This window comes from Copidosoma floridanum, unplaced genomic scaffold (genome assembly GCF_036245765.1).
Source record: "Copidosoma floridanum isolate Cflo_tuat_1 unplaced genomic scaffold, Cflo_Japanese_pri ptg000012l, whole genome shotgun sequence".
In the NCBI taxonomy this organism is placed as follows: Eukaryota; Metazoa; Arthropoda; class Insecta; order Hymenoptera; family Encyrtidae; genus Copidosoma; species Copidosoma floridanum.
The window spans coordinates 36,644-61,134 of record NW_028321889.1 but is presented as its reverse complement, the minus strand read 5'-3'; the positions used below and the strand labels follow the sequence as shown (position 1 = coordinate 61,134).

General features: G+C 34.7%; 2 protein-coding genes across 4 annotated transcripts in view; one reads left to right on the top strand and one right to left on the bottom strand.

The window, feature by feature from the left end:
- The window catches only part of Skeletor (DM13 and DOMON_DOH domain-containing protein skeletor), a 63,800-nt gene extending 52,630 nt beyond the window's left edge, over window positions 1-11,170 (top strand). Inside the window, exons 7-13 of the mRNA XM_089590437.1 lie at window positions 906-1,005; window positions 6,492-6,676; window positions 7,212-7,523; window positions 7,793-7,961; window positions 8,163-8,356; window positions 8,565-8,789; window positions 8,997-11,170. Coding sequence (XP_089446563.1) covers window positions 906-1,005; window positions 6,492-6,676; window positions 7,212-7,523; window positions 7,793-7,961; window positions 8,163-8,356; window positions 8,565-8,789; window positions 8,997-11,009 — 3,198 coding nt within the window. The 3' untranslated portion in view covers window positions 11,010-11,170. The remainder of the gene's footprint in view (window positions 1-905; window positions 1,006-6,491; window positions 6,677-7,211; window positions 7,524-7,792; window positions 7,962-8,162; window positions 8,357-8,564; window positions 8,790-8,996) is intronic.
- A 5,841-nt stretch (window positions 11,171-17,011) lies between these two features.
- On the bottom strand, window positions 17,012-21,950 carry LOC106646605 (DDB1- and CUL4-associated factor 10 homolog). Of its 3 annotated transcripts, none has more exons than XM_089590393.1 (9): window positions 21,757-21,950; window positions 21,039-21,341; window positions 20,768-20,881; window positions 19,814-20,011; window positions 19,553-19,724; window positions 19,240-19,455; window positions 18,674-19,166; window positions 18,294-18,589; window positions 17,012-18,064 (listed from the first exon to the last, which is right to left on the bottom strand). In XM_089590393.1, exons 1-9 carry the CDS (start codon window positions 21,768-21,770, stop codon window positions 17,654-17,656), a joined length of 2,217 nt encoding a protein of 738 aa, XP_089446519.1. In that variant the 5' UTR covers window positions 21,771-21,950; the 3' UTR covers window positions 17,012-17,653. The 3 variants fall into 3 exon arrangements, with proteins under 3 accessions (XP_089446519.1, XP_089446520.1, XP_089446521.1); XM_089590394.1 differs by having other exon boundaries at window positions 18,327-18,589; XM_089590395.1 differs by having other exon boundaries at window positions 21,039-21,950.
- Between the last annotated feature and the right edge of the window lie 2,541 nt (window positions 21,951-24,491).

The following is a 24,491-nucleotide window of genomic DNA, read 5'->3' as shown; positions in this document are numbered from 1 at the left end:
TAATTGCACCTTTTTCTAAAATAAAAAGATGATAAAGTATACATGCATTTTCACGTTTCATATTTAACCTTTCTTCTTCTTGTTTTTCTATTATTATTATTAAAAAAAAAAAAAAAAAAAAAAAGTACATTTATCACAAGATAGTAACGAATTAAATATTTCACGAAGCAAAGAAAAAAATAAACTATTATTGTCTCCCAACAAGATATCCTTTTTGATTACAAGACCTCATCCTTGGGGATGTCAGCTTCAAGATTATTAGTGTTGTTCGTATCGACCAGCGAGACAGTTTTCAGGAATGCCCATCAAAAAAGTCGATAAATATACTGAGAAATCACAAAAATATTTGTGCTGAAAAAACATGGTTACCAAATTTTCTCATACTCCGATGACCTTAACCCGTACATATCAATATACACCTTTTTACCGGTACAAGGATATTTGTAACGAGCTACGTTGTATCCAAAACATATGAATGTAATAATGCTCGACCAAAAAGTAAAAATTTATGTATTCCCCGTTATTGAGTAAGGAGTACAAAAAATGTTGGTACAAGTGCTGGAATAAACTCATATTTCAGAAATGCAAACAAAACTTTACTCAGCACGTAAATATAATGCTCACTAAAGTCACACTGGCTGCGGGGCATACAGCCATTTGATTACCCCGAAAATCGAAGCCACACACACCGCAACTGCAATAGCCATCATTTGGACTCCGTTGTACTAATTGGTGAACTTTCCGACTCGTTCGCCGTACCAACTTTTCGATACTGTTTCCGGGCTCTACTTTATTTTTATCTCCGTGTACACTCCTTTAATTCAACGACTAGCTCCGCTTACAATGGTCCGCAGATACGTGTAACTATATCGACTTGGTTTTTTTTTTTTTCTACTTTTTTACAGTCGAAGCTGAACTGCGAAGTCCTGGACGAGAATCTGACCTTCGAGGTTCGATGGGCCGTCGCTGGGGACAGTATAGTCGTGCAGCTCGTTGGAAAACTCGGTAAGTCTGACCAATTTCTCTAGACTCGTTGCTTTATCTTTATTTATTTTATTAAATCCATTGTGTGTATGAGAATGTGCATTATATGCTTCGTGCAAGCTTTAAGTAATTATGTTACAGATCTCCGTCATCTCAGATCACACAAAAAATTGTCCTCCCAATGACGCTAAATAAAAATATGTGTACAAGTTGGGTGCAGTAATTAGCAATGATTTTAATTTTTGTAAGTTCAAAGCTAATTGTTTTACTGCAAGCTCTTGTCTAGCCTGGTATAATGTTACAAGCTGTAAAACGTAATTAAATCACGATTTATTTGAATAATGTCCAACCCACAGTCTAATCGGTCGTACTTCGGGAGTCTTGTCGATTTTACTGATAGACAATATTTGTTTTCGGTTCCGCGTCACAGCGGAAACATTAACAACTCGTTTTTTTGTTTTTTATGGTAATGACTTCAACCACTCAAAATTTGTTTTAGTTTAATTAGGTTTAACATTTTTTTTAGTAATTTTAGAATATCAAGCATGTAACGAATGCTTTTCTCATTCTTGCGTTTGAATTTTTTTTTTTTTTTTTTTTGTTCGTGATTTTCCATTTATGTGATTTTTTGCGAAATAATCACTTTTTAAGCAAAGCTGCCTGAATGATACTTCACGCTTACCGCTTGATTTGCGTAAACTAGCCGGATCATTGGCTCGTCTTACCTTACTTGCCTGTCTCTACTTTTGGAAGTCAAATACAAGTGTGAACTGTTTCATTCAATTGTCAATCAAAATTATAACCAAAAAGTTTAAAAATGAAAATGTATTCCTTTAGTAGGTGTAGGTATGTCATAAACAAATAGTTTGGTAAATTTTTTTTGTTAGCATTGCGTACAATACAGTAAAAAAATGTTTTTTTCTCAAGTAAATAAAAAATATTACTCATGAATAAATTCAAAAAGAATCGGTAGAAGCCTTATTTTGAGTTATTAATAATACTAAGCATTTAGTTTTAATTTTAATCGATAAGTTTTGAGTGAAAAAATCGTTGAAATTGAAAATTTTTTTTCATTTGCAACGAGTGATCAAATATCAGATCGAATTATTTTGAGATTTCTCGGTTCTGATACAGTAGAGTTATCAAACATTCTTGCCAAATGTTAATTTCTCATTTTATAAACTTCGCAGTAATGTATACGTTTTTTCATAAAATTTAATTTTATGTATGATAATTATCTCAGGAAGCACGCAAAACAAAAGGAACAAAGTTGAATAACGTGGAAGCATTGTTTTGGTGGATAAAATGAAATCCTGATAACCATCTTCATTGTGGAGCACATTAACCTCTACCTTCTGCTTTATTTTACATTAAGGCGCTTCTCCCTCGAGAGGTACACCATCCAGTGTTAATTATATATGCGTTACCATGTCGGTAAATGAGTTAGAAAATCATTTAGAGTGCAAAGTTGGTAATCATGTACTTATTTCGCGAAATGAGATAAATAATAATAATTATTTACCTTGTCTGATTAGTTATTATTAGAAAAAAAATTTTGCGCAAGTATTCTGCATACCTATGTGCATAATTCAATTTGAATGTGGTGCAGAAGATACATGTTGCCAAATGCGTTTCACCAAATTATTTCGCGACAAAAGTAACCTCTAATTTTCGTTGCTTGCTACTTTAAAACTCAAATTACTAATAGAAGTAAACGTACAAAGTTTCTAGACAATTGACTAAAACATTTCTGAAATTTACAACTATGTGGTGATGGTTTTTAATCAAAGACAAATAATTTATTTTCCGAGTAATCTACAAAACAGAGCAGTGAGTCGACAGCCGTTGCCATAAGACACCGAGTGTTAGATGATGAGATGCATACGAATTTGTCGAACTTTGAAATTGTTTTACGCAAAAACTAAATTTACAATTTTGCTCAAATTTTCAGAAAATGTGTATTAATACGTCATCTAGCAATAAACAAAGTTTCAAGCAAAAATATAATAGTTCATTTTTCGGGAGAAGCGCCTTAAAGTGGTTACTTTCATTCATTTACGAGATTATACTATACTATATTTACAAGATTACGAGATTATAATGGAACGCATCAAGATTTTATGAGTAACAAAATATTGTTTCTCATTTCTTTATTTACAGATGTAACGGATTATTGAATCACTTATGGACATAATATTAATTCATTGCATAAACAAAAATATTTTTTCTTGGAGATCAATGTATGGCAAGTAAGGATAAAGACTAATAAAGAGAGAAAAAGGTTTATTACTGTTTGGAAAATGTTTTGAACGATGTTTAGTAAAAGTTGCATTTTTGCAACTACGTATATGAAAACTCGTTAAATGTAAAAAAATTGAAAAATTTTAGTTTATTAAACTTTGAGAAATATTTTTGCTTGCTTGGGCCATATTTCTTTCAAATTAAATTCAGCATTCTATTAGGAATAATATTGAAAAACAAAAATGTCGACCAGTACATAATTTGTATTTTTAGAAAAAAAAAATTAATAAACGTATCCAAAGTCCGCTCTGGTGAAAAAAAATATGAATTGATTCTCAAAAAATTGTAGGGTACTGTGCAAGTAAAATTTCTGAAGTTGATAGAATTGAAACTAGTACGAGATAAAATACAATAAATCGTTCTTTATTAATTAAAATTATTATGTAACAGTAACTTAATTTTCGATTTTGCGATAAGATAAGACACACGCATTTATGATTGTACTTATGCATATCAAAGTGTTTTTTTTAATAATTGATACAAGAAATAATGAAACTATAGTTCTTATTGATACCTGATTACATTAGGAGCTTATTGTAAAGAAGTTGTTTTATAAATAATTATACCACATTATTTTTTAACATATAGTGTCAAAGGATCTAGGGCAGTTTTTGAACAAAGTTCACTAAAGTAACTATTTTTGATTTGATAGGGGAGTTTTATGATAAAAAAAAAAAAAAATTGTGTGATTGATTAACAATTGATTGATTACGATGAAAAGAAGTTAAATTCAAAATTTCAGGTTGTTACGTGAAAATTTGCAAAAACGAGCTAAAGATCGTTACATCGTTAATATGAATTCACCATTAAACAACTGCAATAATTATTAAAAACACTTGTACCCGAGAACCCTGTAGTAAACCCACCTTACATAAAAATCGAATCTCTTCTCTATAAGCCTACTCTTTTTTCGTACGAAAAAAAAATGAAATCTCGAAAGTTAAATTGAGCACCAGAACTTATTAGCGGACAAAAAAAAAAAGATGGCAAACGTATACTAATTATTGTACGTACTCATCCCGCAGACAATGGCTGAAATACCTGACCAATTATCGTGATTGGACATTTAATCAGATTATTTTATAATCTCGCGGCGTCCTCGGGAAGGAAGAGGATCTGACAAAAAAAAAAGCTGATGCGACTCGGACGTCGACGTACCCGAAGCAACGCTGTAACTTAATATTTTCGAGAAGCAGCTTGCCTTCATCCTCTTTTCATACATATACACATACTCTGATGTTACTCGACGTAAAAGCTTCTTTTAGCTCGAAGTAGCGGCTCAAAGGAGCCACTCGATCGCTTATTAGTAGAGTCATCAGTCTTCTTGATAATTAATATTTTTATATCTTCATTACTGTACTGCTGATTGAATTTAATTATTCGTTAGTACAATTAATAACCACCTCTTGAATATATTTTCCCATCTGTAATTGGATAGTTAAATGCTCAAAGAAATTTCTCGACAGAAGTAATAGTCCCTATCTCTGGAGGCAATACAGTGACACTGTATATCACCTTTCCTTCTACTGCACGAGCGAGTATTGCGAAATGATATTCAGGAAGAGGAGAAAGGATTACAATACATATACAAAAACATGCAATACGTACGTACACAGTCAATCACGCGTTTCCGTATCGATCTCTCTACGCCATCTGTTATACAAGTACAAACGGGTAGACTATCAAAAAAAAAAAAATTGTTTTTTTTTCTTATGTTAAAATTCATATTTATCATCATACAATATGTATTATGTTTGTGTTCGCACTGCTGAACAGTTGCGGAGCAGAGTATAATTTGTGAGTCGTATTTCATAATGTATGTGTTGCTCGAGACTTAAGACACTTTCACCCGTCATCTCATGCTCTGTATCGTTTCTGTATGTATCGTCCACTCCTAAACATATCTCACGAGCGTATGGATTTCACGAGCCTCCTACCGTTACATATCCCTATGTACACAAATATGTGGTTAACTTTTGTTTGATCGATCGCCATGCTGTAGTTTTCTATAGTGTTACGAAAACTTGCTGATAAATATGCTGGTTTCGCATTTTAAACAGACTTTTTTTTTTAACCATAACAAAAATTACGTAGTATGAGTTGAATAATCATTTGGAAGTGGAGTAGATAAAAAAATATCGTACGTCAGTGAAAAAAAAATAAAATAAAATTTTGCTAAGCAAGCATTTAAATCTCACATGGGATCTGAATTTAATTTTAATAACTTAGCTATGAAATTGTGTGATACTTAAGGAGGTTCCAGAAAAAAATAAAAAACGTTAGGTAACACTGAAAAAAAGTACATTCTTTTTAAGAACATAATTATGCTGCGTATGAATTTTTTTTTTAAACTTTTTTTTTAGAAGTATTTCTGAGGGAAAGTAAATCAGTTAACGTCACAATTTTATTTAGACTCTTATTAAATTTTATTAAATGTAACTTTTTGAAAATTTTTCGTGTAATTTTTTTCTCGATTCTAACTCAATTCTATACATTTTTACAATATTTCTGAAATTTAAAATTTATCGAAATCGTTATTTTTATTGCATCTGCACAGTGTTTGCCTTCCGTTATTCTCTTCTAGCTTACGATACATTTATAGGTATAATTTCATTTAGACTGATCGATCGTCCCATTAAACTTTTGACTAGAGACGCACAGTTGAATGTTTTATTTAGTTACATCCGTAAGATCTTATACTAAATAAAAAATGAACAAAAAATAAATATCATTATTATTGCAAAGTATTTTCTCCCACACAATGTCTGAACTTCACGAAACTCCTTTTGTAAAATTTCATGTGATTGAATATAATTTTTTTGAATCACCCAAACTAAACCTTAGTTCAATGGGATAATGTTGCTGTTTTAATATAATATGTGAAAGAAAAAAATTTTCTTCAATAATTTACAACAAAATGAAGAAAACAATTATTAATGACACAATTTTTCAAAATCATTTTAATATCAAAATAAAAAACTATACACCTGCAAGTACATTAATAAATAATTTTTTGGGATTAGCTTTATCTCACCCGTAGACAAAATTTCAAAAATTTTATCACCACCAACATTGGTACACACTTTAGGTGCAGGTGTAATATTTGTGACGCAGTCTCATTGATGAATCAAAAAGTAATCACATGTACTTGTATACCAACACATCACATCAAACTTCACTCAAGCATATGGTTGTTTGTCTTGCAGACAATGGCCAATACATGTCGTTCGGCTTGTCAGCGGACCCGCAGAAGAGTGTCATGGTCGGGGGTGACGTGGTCGTCGCCTGGGTTGACAAGCAGACGTTGCAGGGGTATGCGGTCGATTACTTCCTGGAATCCAAGTCTCAGTGCTCAGGTGGACGAGGCAGTTGTCCAGATCTTAGGATCCAGGTGACTTTTGTGATTTAAGGATTTTCTTTTTTTATTTATTTATTTTTTTTTTTTTTCACGTAACTACGGACGTGATAACTTCCTACGATAGGAGTCAAGGAAAGGACACGGTAACAATAGTCACAGTCAAGTTATACAAATACGGGGTCACTGATCATTAAATACAATGGCAATTCATTGTTCTTTACTTTTGAAAAAAATCAGTCCATTTATTAACGCAATAGTAATTATTGATAATTTAAATTTTAATTATACAATCGATTGATTTAGTATTTACTTACTTGATGAAAATCTATAATTTAACAAAGCGATGAATAATGAGTTGAATTGTCTAGTTGTTCAAATCAGTTGAAAAATTACTGCATCCATCAGTTTATCAATGATCAATAGCCTCAACGTCGTTTCTCATGACCTCAAAAAATCAATATTCTCCCTCGACCGAGGAAAAAAAAAATTATTTTTTTTTATGACAATAAATCCCACGATAAATTACAAAACAGCCCTATAGCTCGATCCTGTTATGACCGATTTCCAGGACAACTCGAGCTCGGTACGTCTATTAAACGCGGCAATGGTGAACAGCTATAGCATCGTGACGTACCAGCGACCGTTGAAGGCCGAAGATGGATTGGACCTTCCAATAACGACAAACAGTTCGCAGGCGATAATCTGGGCCATCGGACCCCTGAACGACAAAAACGAGGTCAGCTTCCACACGAGCTTCTACCTGAAGGGCGATCGATCGATCGACTTTGGCCGCCCACCGGCTTGGAACTGCCCCACGACCGAAGAATTCAATCGACATCAGCAAGAACAAGAAATCCAAAAGCAACAGCAGGAAAACCAAGCGCAACAACAACAGTACCAGGAACGCCAGCAGTGGCAGCAGTACCACGAGCAGCAGCAACAAGCTCCCCCGTTGCAACATCGCCAGCAGGGCGATGGACATCGCCGTGGAAAACATACGGATGACAAGGTTTGCATCCATCAGAGATTTCTATGCACCATTTTGATGATTATACTTGGTCACTCAACGCATCAGTGAAAATGCATCAGTCAAAAAGTGATGTGATCATAATCCATGAGAATTGCTTAATTGGCAATGGTGCATTACAGATTGAAATAACAACAAGGAGGCCTTCGAGGATTCCGGCCACCCCAGCGCCAGCACCTCAGGATGACGCTTGGGAAATTCCACCCATTCAATGCTACGAGCCCGAAGATGGTGTCTTTTATGCCCAAATGGGACCAACCGGTGGCTCACATGGATATCCTGCAATAACTGGTATGATTTCTTTGTTATGAGTATGGAGTGTTGCGGCTGGAGGGTTTACTTACGTTTTTCAGACTACGTTCGAATTAATAAAATATGGAATTTTCAAAAGTAAATTGATAGTGACAAATCTTGGTCGTCCTCAGCTGATGATACGTAATTTTTATTACCAAAGTGATAATTTCTTATTATTAAAAATCCATTTGACTGTAGGTCACGTAGGCTGGGGAATTTCCTGGTACATCAACGGCCTCCTCATACCGGAAATTCATGTGGTACGAGGCAAAACCTACACTTTTGTCGTCGAGGGCGGAGACAATCCTGAAATACCCGCTCGTTATCATCCCTTCTACATCACGAATGATCCCGTTGGTGGCTACCAGCACAAGACGCCCGAAGAGCGAGCGGTAAATTTTTTGTAGTATTCCGTAACAAACTTACCAGTGACACCCTTTATCACATCGTAATATACTTTAACAAATTATGCTTTGCATATCTTCTTCCTAGTATAAGATAATAATTAATTTAATTTAAAAAAACTCGATTTCCTCGATCATCAGTTATCAATTATCTTAAAGCCCATCAACATAAACAGTGTAAAATACATTCCCATAGAACATAACGATCTTCGCTGGAGTTCGTCGTCAACGAGGTGTAGTCCGACCTACCGGAGTTGGCCGCCTATGTAATTGGAAACCAGATCAAAATGAACCTCTTGCTGATGAATTCTCATCTTTTGGCGCTTATCAGCGAACTCTGACACTTGAATGTGACCAAGGAGAGCCAGGAGTCGTCACGTGGGTGCCCGATGAAAAGACACCTGATACCGTCTATTACCAGGTTAGTTATTATATTTTTATTGACCTAGTGATTTCTAGCATTGTTGTATCATTGCAAAGTATTATTCTGATTATTTAATGCTGTGAGCAACAATCAAATTTTTGGTTGTGGAAACTGTAATTATTTTCTTACAATCAGATGAATTTAATCATTTGAAAATAAAATTTTCAAAAATTAGCTAAGATTAGCGTTCAACCCTAATTTCAGTGTTTCACTCATCGCTACTTGGGTTGGAAAATACACGTGCACGACACGTGTGACACACCAAAGCCAGAAGCTAGCGAGCTACACGAGGTTTTAGTGGCGCCTGATCAGCAACAGCAGCAAACTGGTGATCTCGAAGGCGAAGCCAGCATTATTGCTAGCCCGAGCAAGGTAACGCCCTCACCGGAGTTCTTCCAGCAACACCAGGAGTACGCCTCTCGGGACTTGGAGTACCTGAGAAATAGACAAGCCCATCATCACCCGCAGCTTCTCCATCATCATGCCAAATCGGCGATTAACAACAAGCTTATAACAGGTCCTTATCTTCGCGACCATCATCTGCTTCCCAAGCATCATCACCATTACACTCACAACAATTATCGCTTTCCTCCGCAATTAACTCATCTTATGCCTGTGTATGCCCTGCAAAAAGTAACCGAGCGTGCTGAAGATCACCATCATCGACGTTTTCCCGCTAAACAACTCGCCCGTGAGACTTACGTCAACTATTTCATTCAAAGCGATAATAACAATAACAAACATTCCTACAATCAACCACCCTTAGATCGCCATCAACATTATAACCACCATCATGGGCCAGGATCCTTGTCTCAGGGTGTCCAGGAATCCGTTAATAACATCGCTGAGATCAAAACCTTCAATACAACCATGCTCGATCCTGACTCACAAAATTCTCAAATTATTCCAGATCGTCAAGTAGCGAGACAACCACCGGCCTTTCTGATAAACCGGGCGGTGAACCCGCCGATGCACGTTCCCTATTCCGTACCCACCATGCACCTGCCCACTGCTACTTCAATCGAGAATGTTGTCTACGTCAAAGAGCCAATGAGTAACGGGAGAAATCAGCCGGTCCACGAACCTTTACCGGCTCCTCAGATAATGATAGTTCAAAGAAGACCCCAGGTTCCAGCTGGACCATATTATCAGATGGCACCTAAACGACACCCTTCTATTATTCCCTTGCTGGGAGCTGCGTATAATCCTCAGCAGGTGCCGGTTGCTTCTGTTATGTCAGCTCCCAAACAACCGGTTTTATACGAAAGAAAGAAAGAAGTTCACAAGAGACCGATGCTGTCGAGAATGCAAATCGTCAGCAAACCTAGTAACCCTCAGCGTAATCATCAACCAACGAAACTCATGAAGATAGAAGTAAAGCAGCAACCAATAGCTAAAGTTGAAGTTAAAAACACCCAGACAGAGGAGTCGTCAGCTTTGTTGAAGTCGATGCTTTTGAAACCGGCAAGAAATACAGGTTTCGATCCAAAAACCATTGTAATCGAAAAAGGATTTAAGCCCATTATAATGAAGAAGAACGTTGATAACGAAAACACTACCAATTCGGAGAGAAGTTCCGAGATGCAACAAGACGAAGCTGCCAAAAAGATAACCTCTGAAAGGTACAACGAGAATTTGGAACCAGTTTTCATTCCATCTCCGCCTGATAGACATGGAATCAAGAAACAATATAAAAAGAAAACACAACTTAGTAGGATGAAATCGAAACTGAATTTTGTAGATGACATGGAGATGGCTGCTGACAACGTCCATTTACATTTTCCGGTTCTAACTATTGCTTCAAGCACTAACAAAAGGAGTCCAAAGTCAAGTTCTTTGTTTGACTTAGTAACCGAAAGTTCAAATTCATCTGCAGAGCTTCAGCGACCGGAAAGAGCGAGTTCGAATAACTCATCGAGTAATACAGAACTTTTGAGACATGCGCCCATGAAGAGAGTTAGAAGAAACTCGCAAAAACAAAGCAAAGGTGAATCTTGGGATATAACGCGTTATCGCGATGAGGGTTCTGATGGTCACCAACACGATTACGGCAGCAATCATGACCACGATAATCACAGTCACAAAGAGCATGACCACTTGAACAAAAACGACCGTATGAAAGAGTCCGAAAGCTTGCAACAGTCGAGCACAGGAGAGATCATCATGGCGAATATCCAATACATACTTTTAACCATTGTTTTCTACTACATCCTCTGAGGAATATTTAAATCACGATATTTTGGTTCCTTAACATTAAACCTTTCTTACCCCAGGATTCAAGGCAAAGGAAACAAAAAATCGTGATTTTTCCATGGAATTCGTTGGAATATAAGTATAGTAGTCATATACATACTATTTGTTACGACTGAATCGCTGGAAAGTGCAATGAAAAGACTACGATATTTTAAATACCATAGTCGTTATGAGGTATTTTTAGTTTGCATTTCTACATCAATAACAATATTTGTGCATATAGTTCAAACAAATAGATTCAGGGTAACTATGGTTGGTAAATTTAACTAACACCGCGTTATCACAAGTGTCGTAGATGTTGTTAAGACAACATTCGATCCGCTGTTTTATTATTTGTATCGTACTTATCTAAAAGTTCAAAAAATGTGTATTTAAAGTTTATACATAATGGCTAGAACTAATTTTAAGTAAAATTCTTTTTTTTTCAGATAAGTGAGATTGAAAATTTTTTTCTAGCTTTTGATACATTATAAGCTATACAATGGCATAAATGAAAGTAGTAATGTATTTAGTAATTAATGACACGAACTGTACGTAGATAAAAACCAGTAATCTTAGTGATAGTACCAATATAATAGTGGTAAAAAAAAGAACATTGTTAAGTTTACAGACTTGTCACATTGTATATAAGTGCGGAAGAGTACATTTGTAATTGATGAAGTGTTTTAAGTAGTAAACCTAAAATATGTATTTAATTCTTTTCATATTTTGTGGAAAAAGTTTTACTAGGATCATACACAAGTATAAAAAAAAGATAACAAATAAAAACTGATTATTACCAATAATAACAAATAACAAAGTCCAGATTTGAGATCATGATTGAACTATTATGATGCCGCTACTAAGTACTTATCAATTACTATTTATTTTTATATTTTTAATAAGACCTTAATAGAAAAATATGGCTTGATGCCATTTTAAAAAAATTAATCATCACGCAATAATTTTATAAGTAACAAATAATAAAAATTATAAACTGTAATTTCTAATTAGTTATAATTTATCAAAATTATTAGCATTGCTTTAATTTCTTTTCGCCATGTGAAATATCATTCACGATGAAAATAAAAAAAAAGTAACTGATCATAACTAATAATACCAGTTGTTGGATAGCATTCCAAATCTTCAGTCTAGACTCTGATCTGTTTATTCTTATTCTCGATTTATATTTCTTATTTATTGATGAAGATGATTATTTTCACTTGGATATAGAAAGTAAAAAAGAATCCTTCTTAACTCCGACAATCCTTCAACCCTTGAAACTCCACTACACTCTGGACTATAAAAAAAATATTGTTAAATAATGGTAAATATCTAATAACAGGAATCGCAGGAGATGTACATCCAATCAGAATTGGAGACTATTCTTAAGCACGACAAACTTATGTATAAATAAATTTACGATTTATTATATCAAACGTTATGTTTTCCACATTTTGTACGACAACCACATCCATATTATAATTTATTATTTACATTTGAAAAGATTTTTTATTGAAATAACTACAGTATTTTTACGCCAATTGAACTGTACAAGACATTATTTTCAAAATTATTAACAATCATTATCTTTTCTTTCAATCGTTTTATTTTATTTATACTGATAAAAAATGTATACAGGATTTACAATATTATTATAAATATATAATTCTCTCAAACTTATGAAACATATAGTTATTCACAAAGTAAAACTTGTTGAAATTTATTTTATTCGTCTCAATAACTGTAATTATAAGGATGTATTGATAAACAATTAATATAAATTAATAAAAAATTTCTTTAAAGTTGTTGTTCTTATGTAGAATCATCGCCTGAATAACTGTTGTACAAAACATTTTCTTATAAGAGCAACTTTTTTCGAAAAAAACTGATTAAAGTGCCGAAAAAAAGTGTATTTTGCTTAAAAAAACAACGCTCCAGATCTCACTCAATGCCAAGACTTCAGAATCATATTCTTTGTATTTTTTTTTCAAATTTTAAGACCAAAATCGTTAAATTGAAAACAACTTCCACTCTCAACACCTCTAGCACCCTGATTAATATCATCCTCACGTTTTTTCTTTTTGTGATTTCGGTTATGATTCGAATGACATTCGTAAGTTATAAGTATGTACAGTTTATTAATTGTTATTGTAATTATTATTCGTTCGTCCAAAATTTAATTCAAATTAAAATTTCGTTCAACTATCCTTGATTTGAACAAAAAGTAAAAGATAAAGTACAAATGACAATGATACTGTATAGGTAACGTAAGCTGTACAGTATTTTTTAGATATAGACAACCTTTTCTCGTTATGCCATCTAACACCTTCTCGATCTGCCTGGTCTCATCGATGGCTGTTTCATCCTCGGCCTCTCGGAAGGTGCAATCGACATCAGAAATCCTTTAATCATTTGCTCCTTGACAGGGCTTCACGAGAGTCGAGACAAGACAATTATTTGTACAATTATTGTATTGTTCTTGAGAAATCTTAAAAACATTAATCATTGTCTTGGTCTTGACACGTGAAATCTTGTTTTGTCTTGGTCTTGTCTTGAGATCTTGTCATTCAATGTTTGAATCATTAAAGCCATAGATATTCGTTGTAAAGCAACAGGAAGGCGACTAATTGATATTTGTGGAAATACTTATACATGAAACTTATATTGTAGTGATATTAAAATTATTTAGAAATGTATTTGTAGAATATTTACATCTGGTACTCATTTTTTTTTTTTTTTTTAACGAAGTCAAATTTTAATAAATTTTGTATTTTATTAACATTTCGTGTTAAATGTCGATCACATTAGTGTAAAATAAAGAGTAAATATAAGTAAGCTCAAGAATTATTGAAAAACCAAAATTCTTGAGGAAATTATTCTTGGTATTGTCTTGAAATTTTAAGCTGTATCTTGTCTTTATCTTACAAGCCCTACTCCTTAAGCCTCCTTCTTTTTGGGAATTTTACCAATCATTTTCCTTCCATCCGTCTTTATACAGTCCAATTTTGAATCTGTGTGCAATATTTCACGATTGAGTATTTTTGTAGTAATACACAGCACGAAAGGCCCAAATACAATCAAAAAGAGGATCAAAATGAAAAACAGTGGTCTGTCTGATTCATGTATACACTACTTGATAATCAAATTTTTTTGGATTGGTAAAAGATTGGAATATAGCATCGTTACCCAATCCCACACCCGCGTATATCTGACAGTATCAATATTGGAAAATATTTTCATGAAGGGCACGAAACGCACCTGATCTAGTATTTCTAAAACTAATAAGTCATAGTACCGAGAGCATTCAAGGGTTTAGTGTTCGGAAAAATTGTGTCGATGTATTGTAAGTGTAGGGCAAAAACATCATAATGCGATAGATTTTCTAGTTTTTTCGATTCTTTTATTCTTTTACACTTTATTTGTACAAGGGAAAGAAAAAAATTCGTACATTATGAAACAACATATGCCCGCAAACTGCTGTACAGGATTGAAGTTTTTTTAATACAGTAGTATACAATCTCTCATTCGCTACCTGTTTATCTAAAGAGATATTGGAAACAGATCGATTTTTTGCGTACATTTTTTTACGTATACAATTCACGTGGACAAATTTATTTACTACGAAATCTCATTTATACATTATTTTTTCCTGCCACAACGTAACGAGCGATGAAAATGCAAAGTAGAAAGAAAATTAAGAGTTGATTTAGTTAATTTTTAACAAAAAAAAAAAAAAAAAACTGCATTTTTAGAATACAATCTCGAAAATGTCAAAAACTTGCCAAGTACCATTAATTTTGCAGACCAAAACTTTTTGATAATTTTAGCCATTGCTGAACCAATTGCATTATTAATTATAAAATAAAAATTCAGACTAAAGTTAAATAAGTAGTAAATTTATGCCTTGGGGCAAAAAAAGTATTTTGAGTATGAAGGGGCGTGGTACAAAATGTAATAATAAAAACACTGGCAAGATACGTTGTGATAGATATTAGGGAACAAATTACGCTGTGGAATCACAGCTATTGCCTGACTCTGCTTCTTTATACATTTCACATTTCTTCGAATTTCTAACAACCAAAATTTAACACTTCAACCAATAAAATTATATACACTGGCCATCACATGATTTATTTTACAGTAAAATTTGGATATACTAAAAGGCTGACTTGAAATTCTCAATTTTTCTCCCTAAAGCTAGTATCTTCGATCAAAAGAAATATTTTTAGCTTAGCAGGCACTGAAATAGAAAATAATGAAAAAATCCGATTCATAATAAATGTTTTCTGTAAATATCACCAACCGTGTCAGCAAAAAGTTGTTTTTTTGAAACTTTTGAAACAAACTTCAATAAATTTTTCTTACCTAAGACGCACTAATCGTCCAAATGTTTAAATAACCGCCCTGAATAGGAACAATATAGTTCGTACATGGTGATGCCTACCCAATTTAGGCAAACACAAGGGATTTGCCTTAGCAAAACGCGCCATCAGATATAAAATAAATCTACCATCATTAATTTAGTCCAATCTATGAGCTTCGTATTATGTACTTGGAAAAACATACAGCCATGCACACTTTAAAAAACAACTAAATTACTTGACAACACAAAATGCGTAGGAAGTTGGAATTCGTATGAAAACTTTATGTAATAAAAAAATTAATATATTATAAGTACACATTACGTGCTACAATTAGGTACACTTATCAATGAATTTTATTAACAGTTTTGGGCGTTTTATTCTGTATGCATTTGGTTGCATATGGCAAGTTCGAAAATTACCATTCGTCATCCGAATCTTTTGTTTCAAAATTGCAAGGAAATTTTTCCTGATCATGGATCGGGTGATCTGTTACTTCCATGCGACCTGTTCCGTGTCAAATTTTCTTTATGTGTATTTGGGAACGAGCAGTAATTTTCGAACGCGCCCTTAATTTAAATTTTTTTAAGGAGAAAGGATTGTGAAAAAAAAGTTTGTTGAGGATGCTTCTGTCTCGCTTGCCTATCGCCAATTTTTATTGTTTTTATGCGCAGAAAATAAATGTTAAAACACTATCGAACAATTAACTTCTATTCTTATACCATTACTGTATATTTCATGCTGTCAAGACATCAAATTATCTCCCTAAATCGGTCGAAGTGCATAAAAGAACCCATGAGGTGAGTAAAAAAAAATCTTGTAACTCAAAGCTTGGAATTGGATAAAACTTCATACCTACGTACATTCGTGTCGTTCACAGCAGTATGTAACAGAAATTATTATTAATCATTTTTCACATACACCCACTTTTTTCAATATTATTGGAAATCGGAGTAACGTGAAGAGATATAAATTTTTAACATTCTGTTTAAGAAGTTCATTTTCTCGTGCCCGCACTGCATTCGGTTCATTAATTTCATCAAAAAATAACTTACGTTATTTAGCTCGGCCAACGGTATTCACACCTTGGGGTGAAGTTACTTGATTTGCGTACTTACAATGAACTAGGACCATTATTTGAACGGTCAGGGAGTGTTTCCTTTACAGTTCCTCAATAGATGTTTTTAATAGTGTACTATACATATATTTGAGTTAAAGAAGAGGCCATGCATTTATCGATTAATAAACCAAATTACTTGTTATTAATTATTTTACATATACATATCCATTGTATGTGTGATGCATATAGGAGAAAACGAGTACTCTTATGCATATGATTAATTCCTTAGATTAAATATTTTTCCATAAGGTTCTTCAAGAGTATGGTGAACACGTTTTTTTACTCTGTACGCAGTGAAACGAAAACTTTTTGTTATTTCATATCTTAAAAAACATGGATTAAATATTTTTTTTAATTAAAAATTTAATTGATAAAAATTATGGAGAAATCATATATGCTTACGATATAAAATAAAAACAAACAATGTAAAATGATGAACACAATAAACACATGATGCATGGTTTTTTACATAAAAAAAAGTTTATTTCATAATCGATTGGTAGTATCTCGACACATGGAACTTTTCATAACTTATTTTCACTGTAGAAAAGTTTCAGTCATTGAATTGTGGTTGTAGATTTTTGTACACTTATCCAGAAGATTCGAAAACGACGACAGATCCAGGTTTTTTCAGAAATTGATTATTCATGCACAACGTGTGCATTGATTTGAAAGCGCCACAGATTTATCATAACTTGTCTAATGAATAAACTATCCAATTAATACAATAAATTTATTAATTACAACTAGCTAATTTTATCGAAACGAGTCCAAATGAATCACTAAGATAATCACAAATGAATATCTAAGGTGAGACGCACATCTAACATAAGTTGTTTGTCATTAAAAAATTATACATTACATCACGTATTTTTACACATAATAAATGTGAAAAATAAATAAATTACGATGAGGAACATTTTCATCTACAACACACCTCTAATTTTTATAATAAAAATTACAAAAATGTCGACTGAGAAGAATAAAATTCAAAATAAAGAAGCTTACTTTTTTTTCATCTTCAGAAAATCCTAAAAAAAAAAAAAAAGATCTACGTCCGCAGTTCAGCACACTCAAAAATTGTCTCAAACGCAACGGATCCAAGAAAAACTGTACATAAAACGCGACGCGCTACGACTGCATTCTCAAAGTACCGGCTGATACCAAACAATCCTGCCACTCAGACAGCCGGATACCAAAAGACAGTGTCTCGGCGAGAATTTCGTGCTGACGACGATATCATTGTGACTGTAGTTCGTTGCCACTTCGATCAGCTGGGAAGACTCGCTCGTTCGAGGCACACAGTCCGCTAATTCTTGGCACTGGTTTGAGAAGGCGAGAAGCCGTATGCCCTTTGCGAATGGTGAACAAATCAGCCGACCATCAGATGAGAAGCATAGCTCCTTGATGTAACCTGAACCAACGTTTGGCTCCTCGATGTAGTGCGTTAATCGAGGCGCGTTTTGGTGTATTCGGTGGTTACGTGGTATGGCGTACATTATTTGCGAGCCTTGTCGATTCTGGTTCTGAGGTCGTCGATCGCCAACTATCACCACCTACAAAAATCACGATTAAAACTTAATATCCACGTACATTATCAATCCAACACAATACTTATGAATAAAGGGACTTTGGAAATTTATACGTTATATTTAACTCTTGGAGCAATAAAATTCGTTAAAATTGAAAGATCATCTTTAGCCGTAAGTACCGGAATTTCAAGCATTCTGAGCAAAAAAGTAGGTAACTGTATGAATCATATTTTTAGTTACATTCACAGCGTACCGTGTGAGAAGATCTGGGTATATTAATACTAACACCGCTGCTATTCTGCCGTGTCCACTGATTGTCGCGACGTTCGACTTCCAAGTGGAATTCTCGCTCGCTCTCTCGTCTCAGTCTGGCCTCACGAATAGCAACCAGCGCCTCCCATACGTCGCTCGAATTGACGTGGAGTTCGACGTTGCCCGTTGCGAAGTTCCCGTTCTCAACGGCGCTGTTGCGTCGTCGTACGTTGATCATCGGCGAGTCGTTGTTACTGCTCTGTGAGCCTCGACGTTGGCTCACGCGTCTGCCTGGTGCTGAAAAACAAAAGATATCGGGCCACATTATAGTCGATTTTATCATACAAACGTACGGGTGTTATTTACAATCACTTTGATTACCGAGACTGTGGTTTCTCCCCTCATCCTCCTCTTCCTCTTCGTCGTCGTCTCTCATCCTATCCTCGTCGACATTCCTCGCGGAGAAGCTGTCGACGTCTGTGTCATCGACTTCGACGACGATGCCAAAGTTCGAGGCTCTTGCCCTTCTCGCCCCCAACCGTGCACTTCTTCTGGAAGACTGATCTTGGGCGACGCTCACCCGTGCGAATCGATTCGACTGGCCTGCACCTCGACTCGACGAAGAGGACGAGGATGACGAGGAGTCCGACGACGATGCGGTCATCGTTTGAATGATGCGCGCTCGGTTGACGCTATCAAAGGTGAAGGCCGAAGTAATGCCCGATCGGTTGGCTTGCTGCGGCTGGTTTTCCTCGAACTCCTCTATGGCAAAGTCACCAAAGTGCGACGACGAGCCCTTGTCGTCTTCTTCCTTTAGAGCTTGCTGGTCGGACTGCTGCGATTCGCACTCCTGAATGTCATGAACACACGTCCACTGAAAACGATAGAAATCGGAATTTAGCTTCATGAACCTATTTTCTGTTTTTAACATTAGTTTGGTGCTTTACCTCGGATTTTTCGCTATTGCTGACGTTTCTGGAAAGAGCGCACCAACCGTGCGGATGAACCTGCAAGCTGGATATGACTTCAGCGTCGTCACCTTCCGGGAAATCGGTAACGAATTCAACCCTATTTTTATTACGAGAATTTGAAAACAAATGCGTGAACACAGCAGCCGCTGGAATCGAAGTCTGTGATAACTGCATCAGTCGATACATGTTTGGCTGGAAAAAGGGAAGGAAATGATCTGATTATTAACTGATTTGTTTTGAAATTGAATAGGTGAATAAGTATATACATAGTTCTATTTAGTTTGATTACCTTAAAACCAGCCAAGTCTTGACTTAATGTACTAAGATTGAGATTGTGAACGATTATGAGATATCCTGATGTCGTGCACATGAGCATTTTAGATGCATCGGGAGTCAATCTTGTTCTCATCAAACCATTTGTTTGGAAAACTCTGGTAGAAAGACAACTATTTTCTGTGAAACTGCAAGGAGTGACCAAAAATTTTTTTTTTTTATAAATTGACAGAGAAGCAGTTATCAACTACGTTATGATTGCATGAATATGACGAACCTATTGATGTCCCACGAAAATATAACACCATCAAAGCCGCTAGTCAAAAGTAATTTGTCACTGGGACTGTATTCAATATTTTTAACCCAGTTTGAATGACCATGCAACGTTCGTATCCTCTGCTTTAAATTTCGTGCATCCCATAATGCTACTGTACTGTCATCCGAACAGGTTGCAAACATCCGTTGATCGAGGAATCTAAAATAATTTTTCGTTTATCAAAAAACGACTGCTGCATAACTCCTAACATGCATAGTGCTGTCGGTACCTTAATTAGGTATTAAGATTTTAACGTAAAAATAACTAGATTAAAATTTTGTGGAGCTTACAGTGTCTGGAAACAAAAGTTAGCGAGACATTTGTTTTTATAGGTTAAATGTTAAATGCAGTGCTTACGGAAAATCATGAATTCAACTTGAACTACTGTTCAGATCTTAGATGAAGGGATAGGAAAAAAAAGTCAATGTTTACAGAACTTTTTGAGCACTTAGATGTACTGATAAATTGCTTAGAACGGTAGAAAAGTGAGAAAAAAAATGTATGAAAATATGTATTATAGCAGGATGCTCCTTCTCTAAATTGCTCCTCAAACTTTTTCCATTTAATGTTGAAACTTGAATCTTTGACTTTGTACACATCTTTTTTTAGGTATAAATAAAAAACACAATATACAGAAGTTTCAAATTTTGAAAACCTTGTCACATACTTTTTTCCCCAGTGAAAAATTTCAGTAGTAAGGTTTGAAATTAGCCTTGATAAACAAAATATTTTTTTGACCTATAAGCAACCACATACAATGAGGATCAGCTGTGAATTTCTACACAATTTTCCATCGACAAAACTATCTAAGTATTTGATGGTTATTAAATATTTTGGGGGGCAGGTTGATAGGTACTCATTTTTGAGGGCAAGATACCGACAGAACTACCTCAATATTAAAAGTTTGGCACTAACCTTGCACCATTAACACAATTATCGTGAGCATTGTCAATAGTGTGAATTAATTTCCTACAAAGGGGGTCGAACATCAGAATGCTTTTTTTTTCACAGGCTGCAAGCAACAGTGATCTGCAATGTACAGAAAAAACGTGTATTCAATGAGTGACAAGATAAAACTTGAATGTTTAAGTAAAATCACAATAAGCATGTACTACAAGAGAATGTAGGTAGATACTTCGATAAAACCAATGCATAGCAGTTATGAGACGGATCCTGATAGACTTACCCATCGGGCGAGTACTCCAAATTGAAAACTCCACCATGCATGGCACTGGATAACTTGTGGTGGTGATCCCAGGAGGAGACAGGCTGTATCGACGTGTAGAGAGACTTGAAGAACCGATCGCTATGGCCCATAGGAAACTTCAAGCCCAACTCTCGTTGCCTCAAATAATTGGTGTTGAATAACTGTCTTGCCCAAACAGCAGCATTGTGATTTTTTATCTCAGTTTTGATTTTTGGCATCTTGACACCAAATGCTGAGCTCAGCGGCTCCTCGGACGAAAAATAGTACCCAGTTGGTATTGTCCTTTAATAAACGACACTTTGGCTTGTTTTTCGTTTTGTTTTTTTTTTCAACAATAAAGCAAATAACACTCTGCACGTGCTGCGACTACATCGGTCCCCCAAACAATCATCGCTCAACTTTCGGAAGTACAATCTTCATGATAAATCAAATGTTGAAATATTCACTCCAAAGAGTCCGAAGATGTAAGTTCTAGTCACACGAGACCATCAATTGATCAAATCAATTTAAAAAAAAAATAATGCACACACATTCAGAGAAGACACTTGTACTTGTGAACCTGTACCTTCACTTTTAAAGCAGAAAGGATGAATTATTCTGAATCTCTGAACACTGCACGAAGCGCAATTAGGTTATCACATCGGACACACACGGTTGATAGGTATATTTTTGTGCTCCTCTCTTTTATTATACTAACCCTCCTCTCACCATCTCTATGCTGTTCGCACGAAATGACCACGAACCGAACCATGCGTGCAAAAACCAAACAAATGGCTAAAACTCTTGAGATATCAATTGAAATAAGTACAAGCAGACGGATTTCAAGTTTTCTCGAGGCCCTCGAGAGTCCATGCATGCGGACACCTCTCTCATTTAGATACCAACTTAAGTACCAACTGTGCAAGTACTGCAAGTACGCAGCAGCGCGTTTTTGTAGCAAGTAAGTATACCTAAGTTATATATATAGGGGAGAGAAAAACTTCACAGTACTTTACAACTTCCAAGTATATACTCAAGGGTGTTTTCCGCAATCGTCACCAGCAAGTAATTTGAAGTTGCGCTCTACGCTACCATCAGGTCGGTAAGTCAACTACCTTGAATTAACTGGCGCTCTGTTCCGTAATCTGGCCAGTTAAAATAGCAGACGACAGTCAACAGCGATGAAATCTTAATACGTAACTTTACAGCCTCTGATTTTATCATTCTGGTAAAGAGAGCACGGTGTAAGATGTACGTAAAGTTATGTGTAGTAATTAAAGAAATTACTACTAAGTAATGCCATACGGTCGATTTTATTAAACCATATGAATATCTCTATTTTTAGAGCTCGACTTTTAAGTAAAAAATAGATTGTAAACTTGCCGCAAATACCACAAACTACGTCAACTTTTTATTATCTATTTGTAAGATTAGTTGCGGCTGGTTTGTAATTATCAAAGTGACTTTGCTGTAAATAGCAATAGTTATTTGGATTAGCGCCATCTAGCGGTCTTTATTTTTTGGCCAAAAGTGGCTCCTAAAATTCTCAATCAGAGCATTCAGGATTAGAGCTATTTAGTCAATTATAAACCAGCCGCAACTCGTGATAAAGCTATAAAATCAAAAAATAAGAATACGTGTGTTTTTGGCGGCAAGTTAACAATCCATCTTATGCTCGAAAATTTATCTTCAAAGGTAGAAATACATAGGAGGTCGATTTTTTGGCAAAAAATAGATTGTTAACTTGCCGCCTAAAACACACGTATTGTTATTTTTTCATTTTATAGCTTCATCATAAGTTGCGGCTGGTTTATAATTGACTAAATGGCTCTAATCCTGAATGCTCTGATTGAGAATTTTAGGAGCCACTTTTGGCCAAAAAATAAAGAACGCTAGATGGCGCTGATCCAAAATAATTATTGCTACTTACAGTAAAGTCACTTTGATAATTATAAACCAGCCGCAACTCATCTTACAAATAGATAATAAAAAGTTGACGTGGTTTGTGCTGTTTGCGGCAAGTTTACAATATGTCTTTTACCTGTAAATGGACCCTGAAAAGTATAAATATTCCACTTATCTTATACGGCTCATAAAATCTACCATATTTACAAAATTAAAATACTTTAGACCTTTTATCATTAATTCGCGGAAGCACAGCCCTTTAACTTTCTAGTTTAAATAAACAGCTAACTTATATAATATGTACATACCAAGATTTGTGTTACAGAAATCTTGAACAATGATTAAATAGATACGTAAAGTAATAAGTCCAAAAGAGACAACAGAAGAAAAAAGGCTTAAAAAAAAAAGTTCAGTTACACGGAAAGAGTCTCCTAAAAATGGAGCATTGGATCTCACTTAATTTAAATTACTTTACAATTTATCTTTTACCTAAAAATCAATCTCCAAAACTATCAATATTCTACTTATCTTATATGGCTCATAACATTGACAATATTTATAAAATTACAATACTCTTGACCTTTTACCATTAACTAATGAAAGAACAGCCCTTCAACTTTAGATTTCCAATAAACAGTTAACTTATATAATATGTACATAACAAAATTTGTGTTACAGAAATCTTGAATAACGACCAAGTATACACATAAATTAATCAGTCGAAAAGAGACAACTGAAGAAAAAAGGTCTTAAAAAGAAGCAGCCACACGAAGAGTCTCCTAAGAATGGAGCATCGGATCTCACTAATTGAAAAATACATTTATTACAGAGATGTAAATTTTAAGTGTTATAAGTAAACAGAGAACCCAACCTTCTCTGATCAAGTGAGATCCAATGCTACATTCTTGTATGAGACTTTTCGTGTGACTGTGCTTCTTTTTCAGGCCTTTTTTCTTCGGTTGTCTCTTTAATGGACTGATTAATTTGTGCTTACATGAGTTAATGGTAAAAGGTCAAGAGTATTGTAATTTTGTAAATATTGTCGATTTTATGAGCCATATAAGATATGTAGAATATTGATGTAGAAACTTGCCGCAAGTAGCATAAAAAATATCAACTATTTATCGCCTATTTATAAGATTATTTGCGGCTGGTTTATAACTAATAAAGTGACTTTACTGTAAGTAGCAATAATTATTTTGGATCAGCGCCATCTAGCGGTCTTTATTTTTTGGCCAAAAGTGGCTCCTAAAATTCTCAATCAGAGCATTCAGGATTAGAGCCATTTAGTCAATTATAAACCAGCCGCAACTTATGATGAAGCTATAAAATGAAAAAATAACAATACGTGTGTTTTAGGCGGCAAGTTAACAATCTATTTTTTGCCAAAAAATCGACCTCCTATGTATTTCTACCTTTGAAGATAAATTTTCGAGCATAAGATGGATTGTTAACTTGCCGCCAAAAACACACGTATTCTTATTTTTTGATTTTATAGCTTTATCACGAGTTGCGGCTGGTTTATAATTGACTAAATAGCTCTAATCC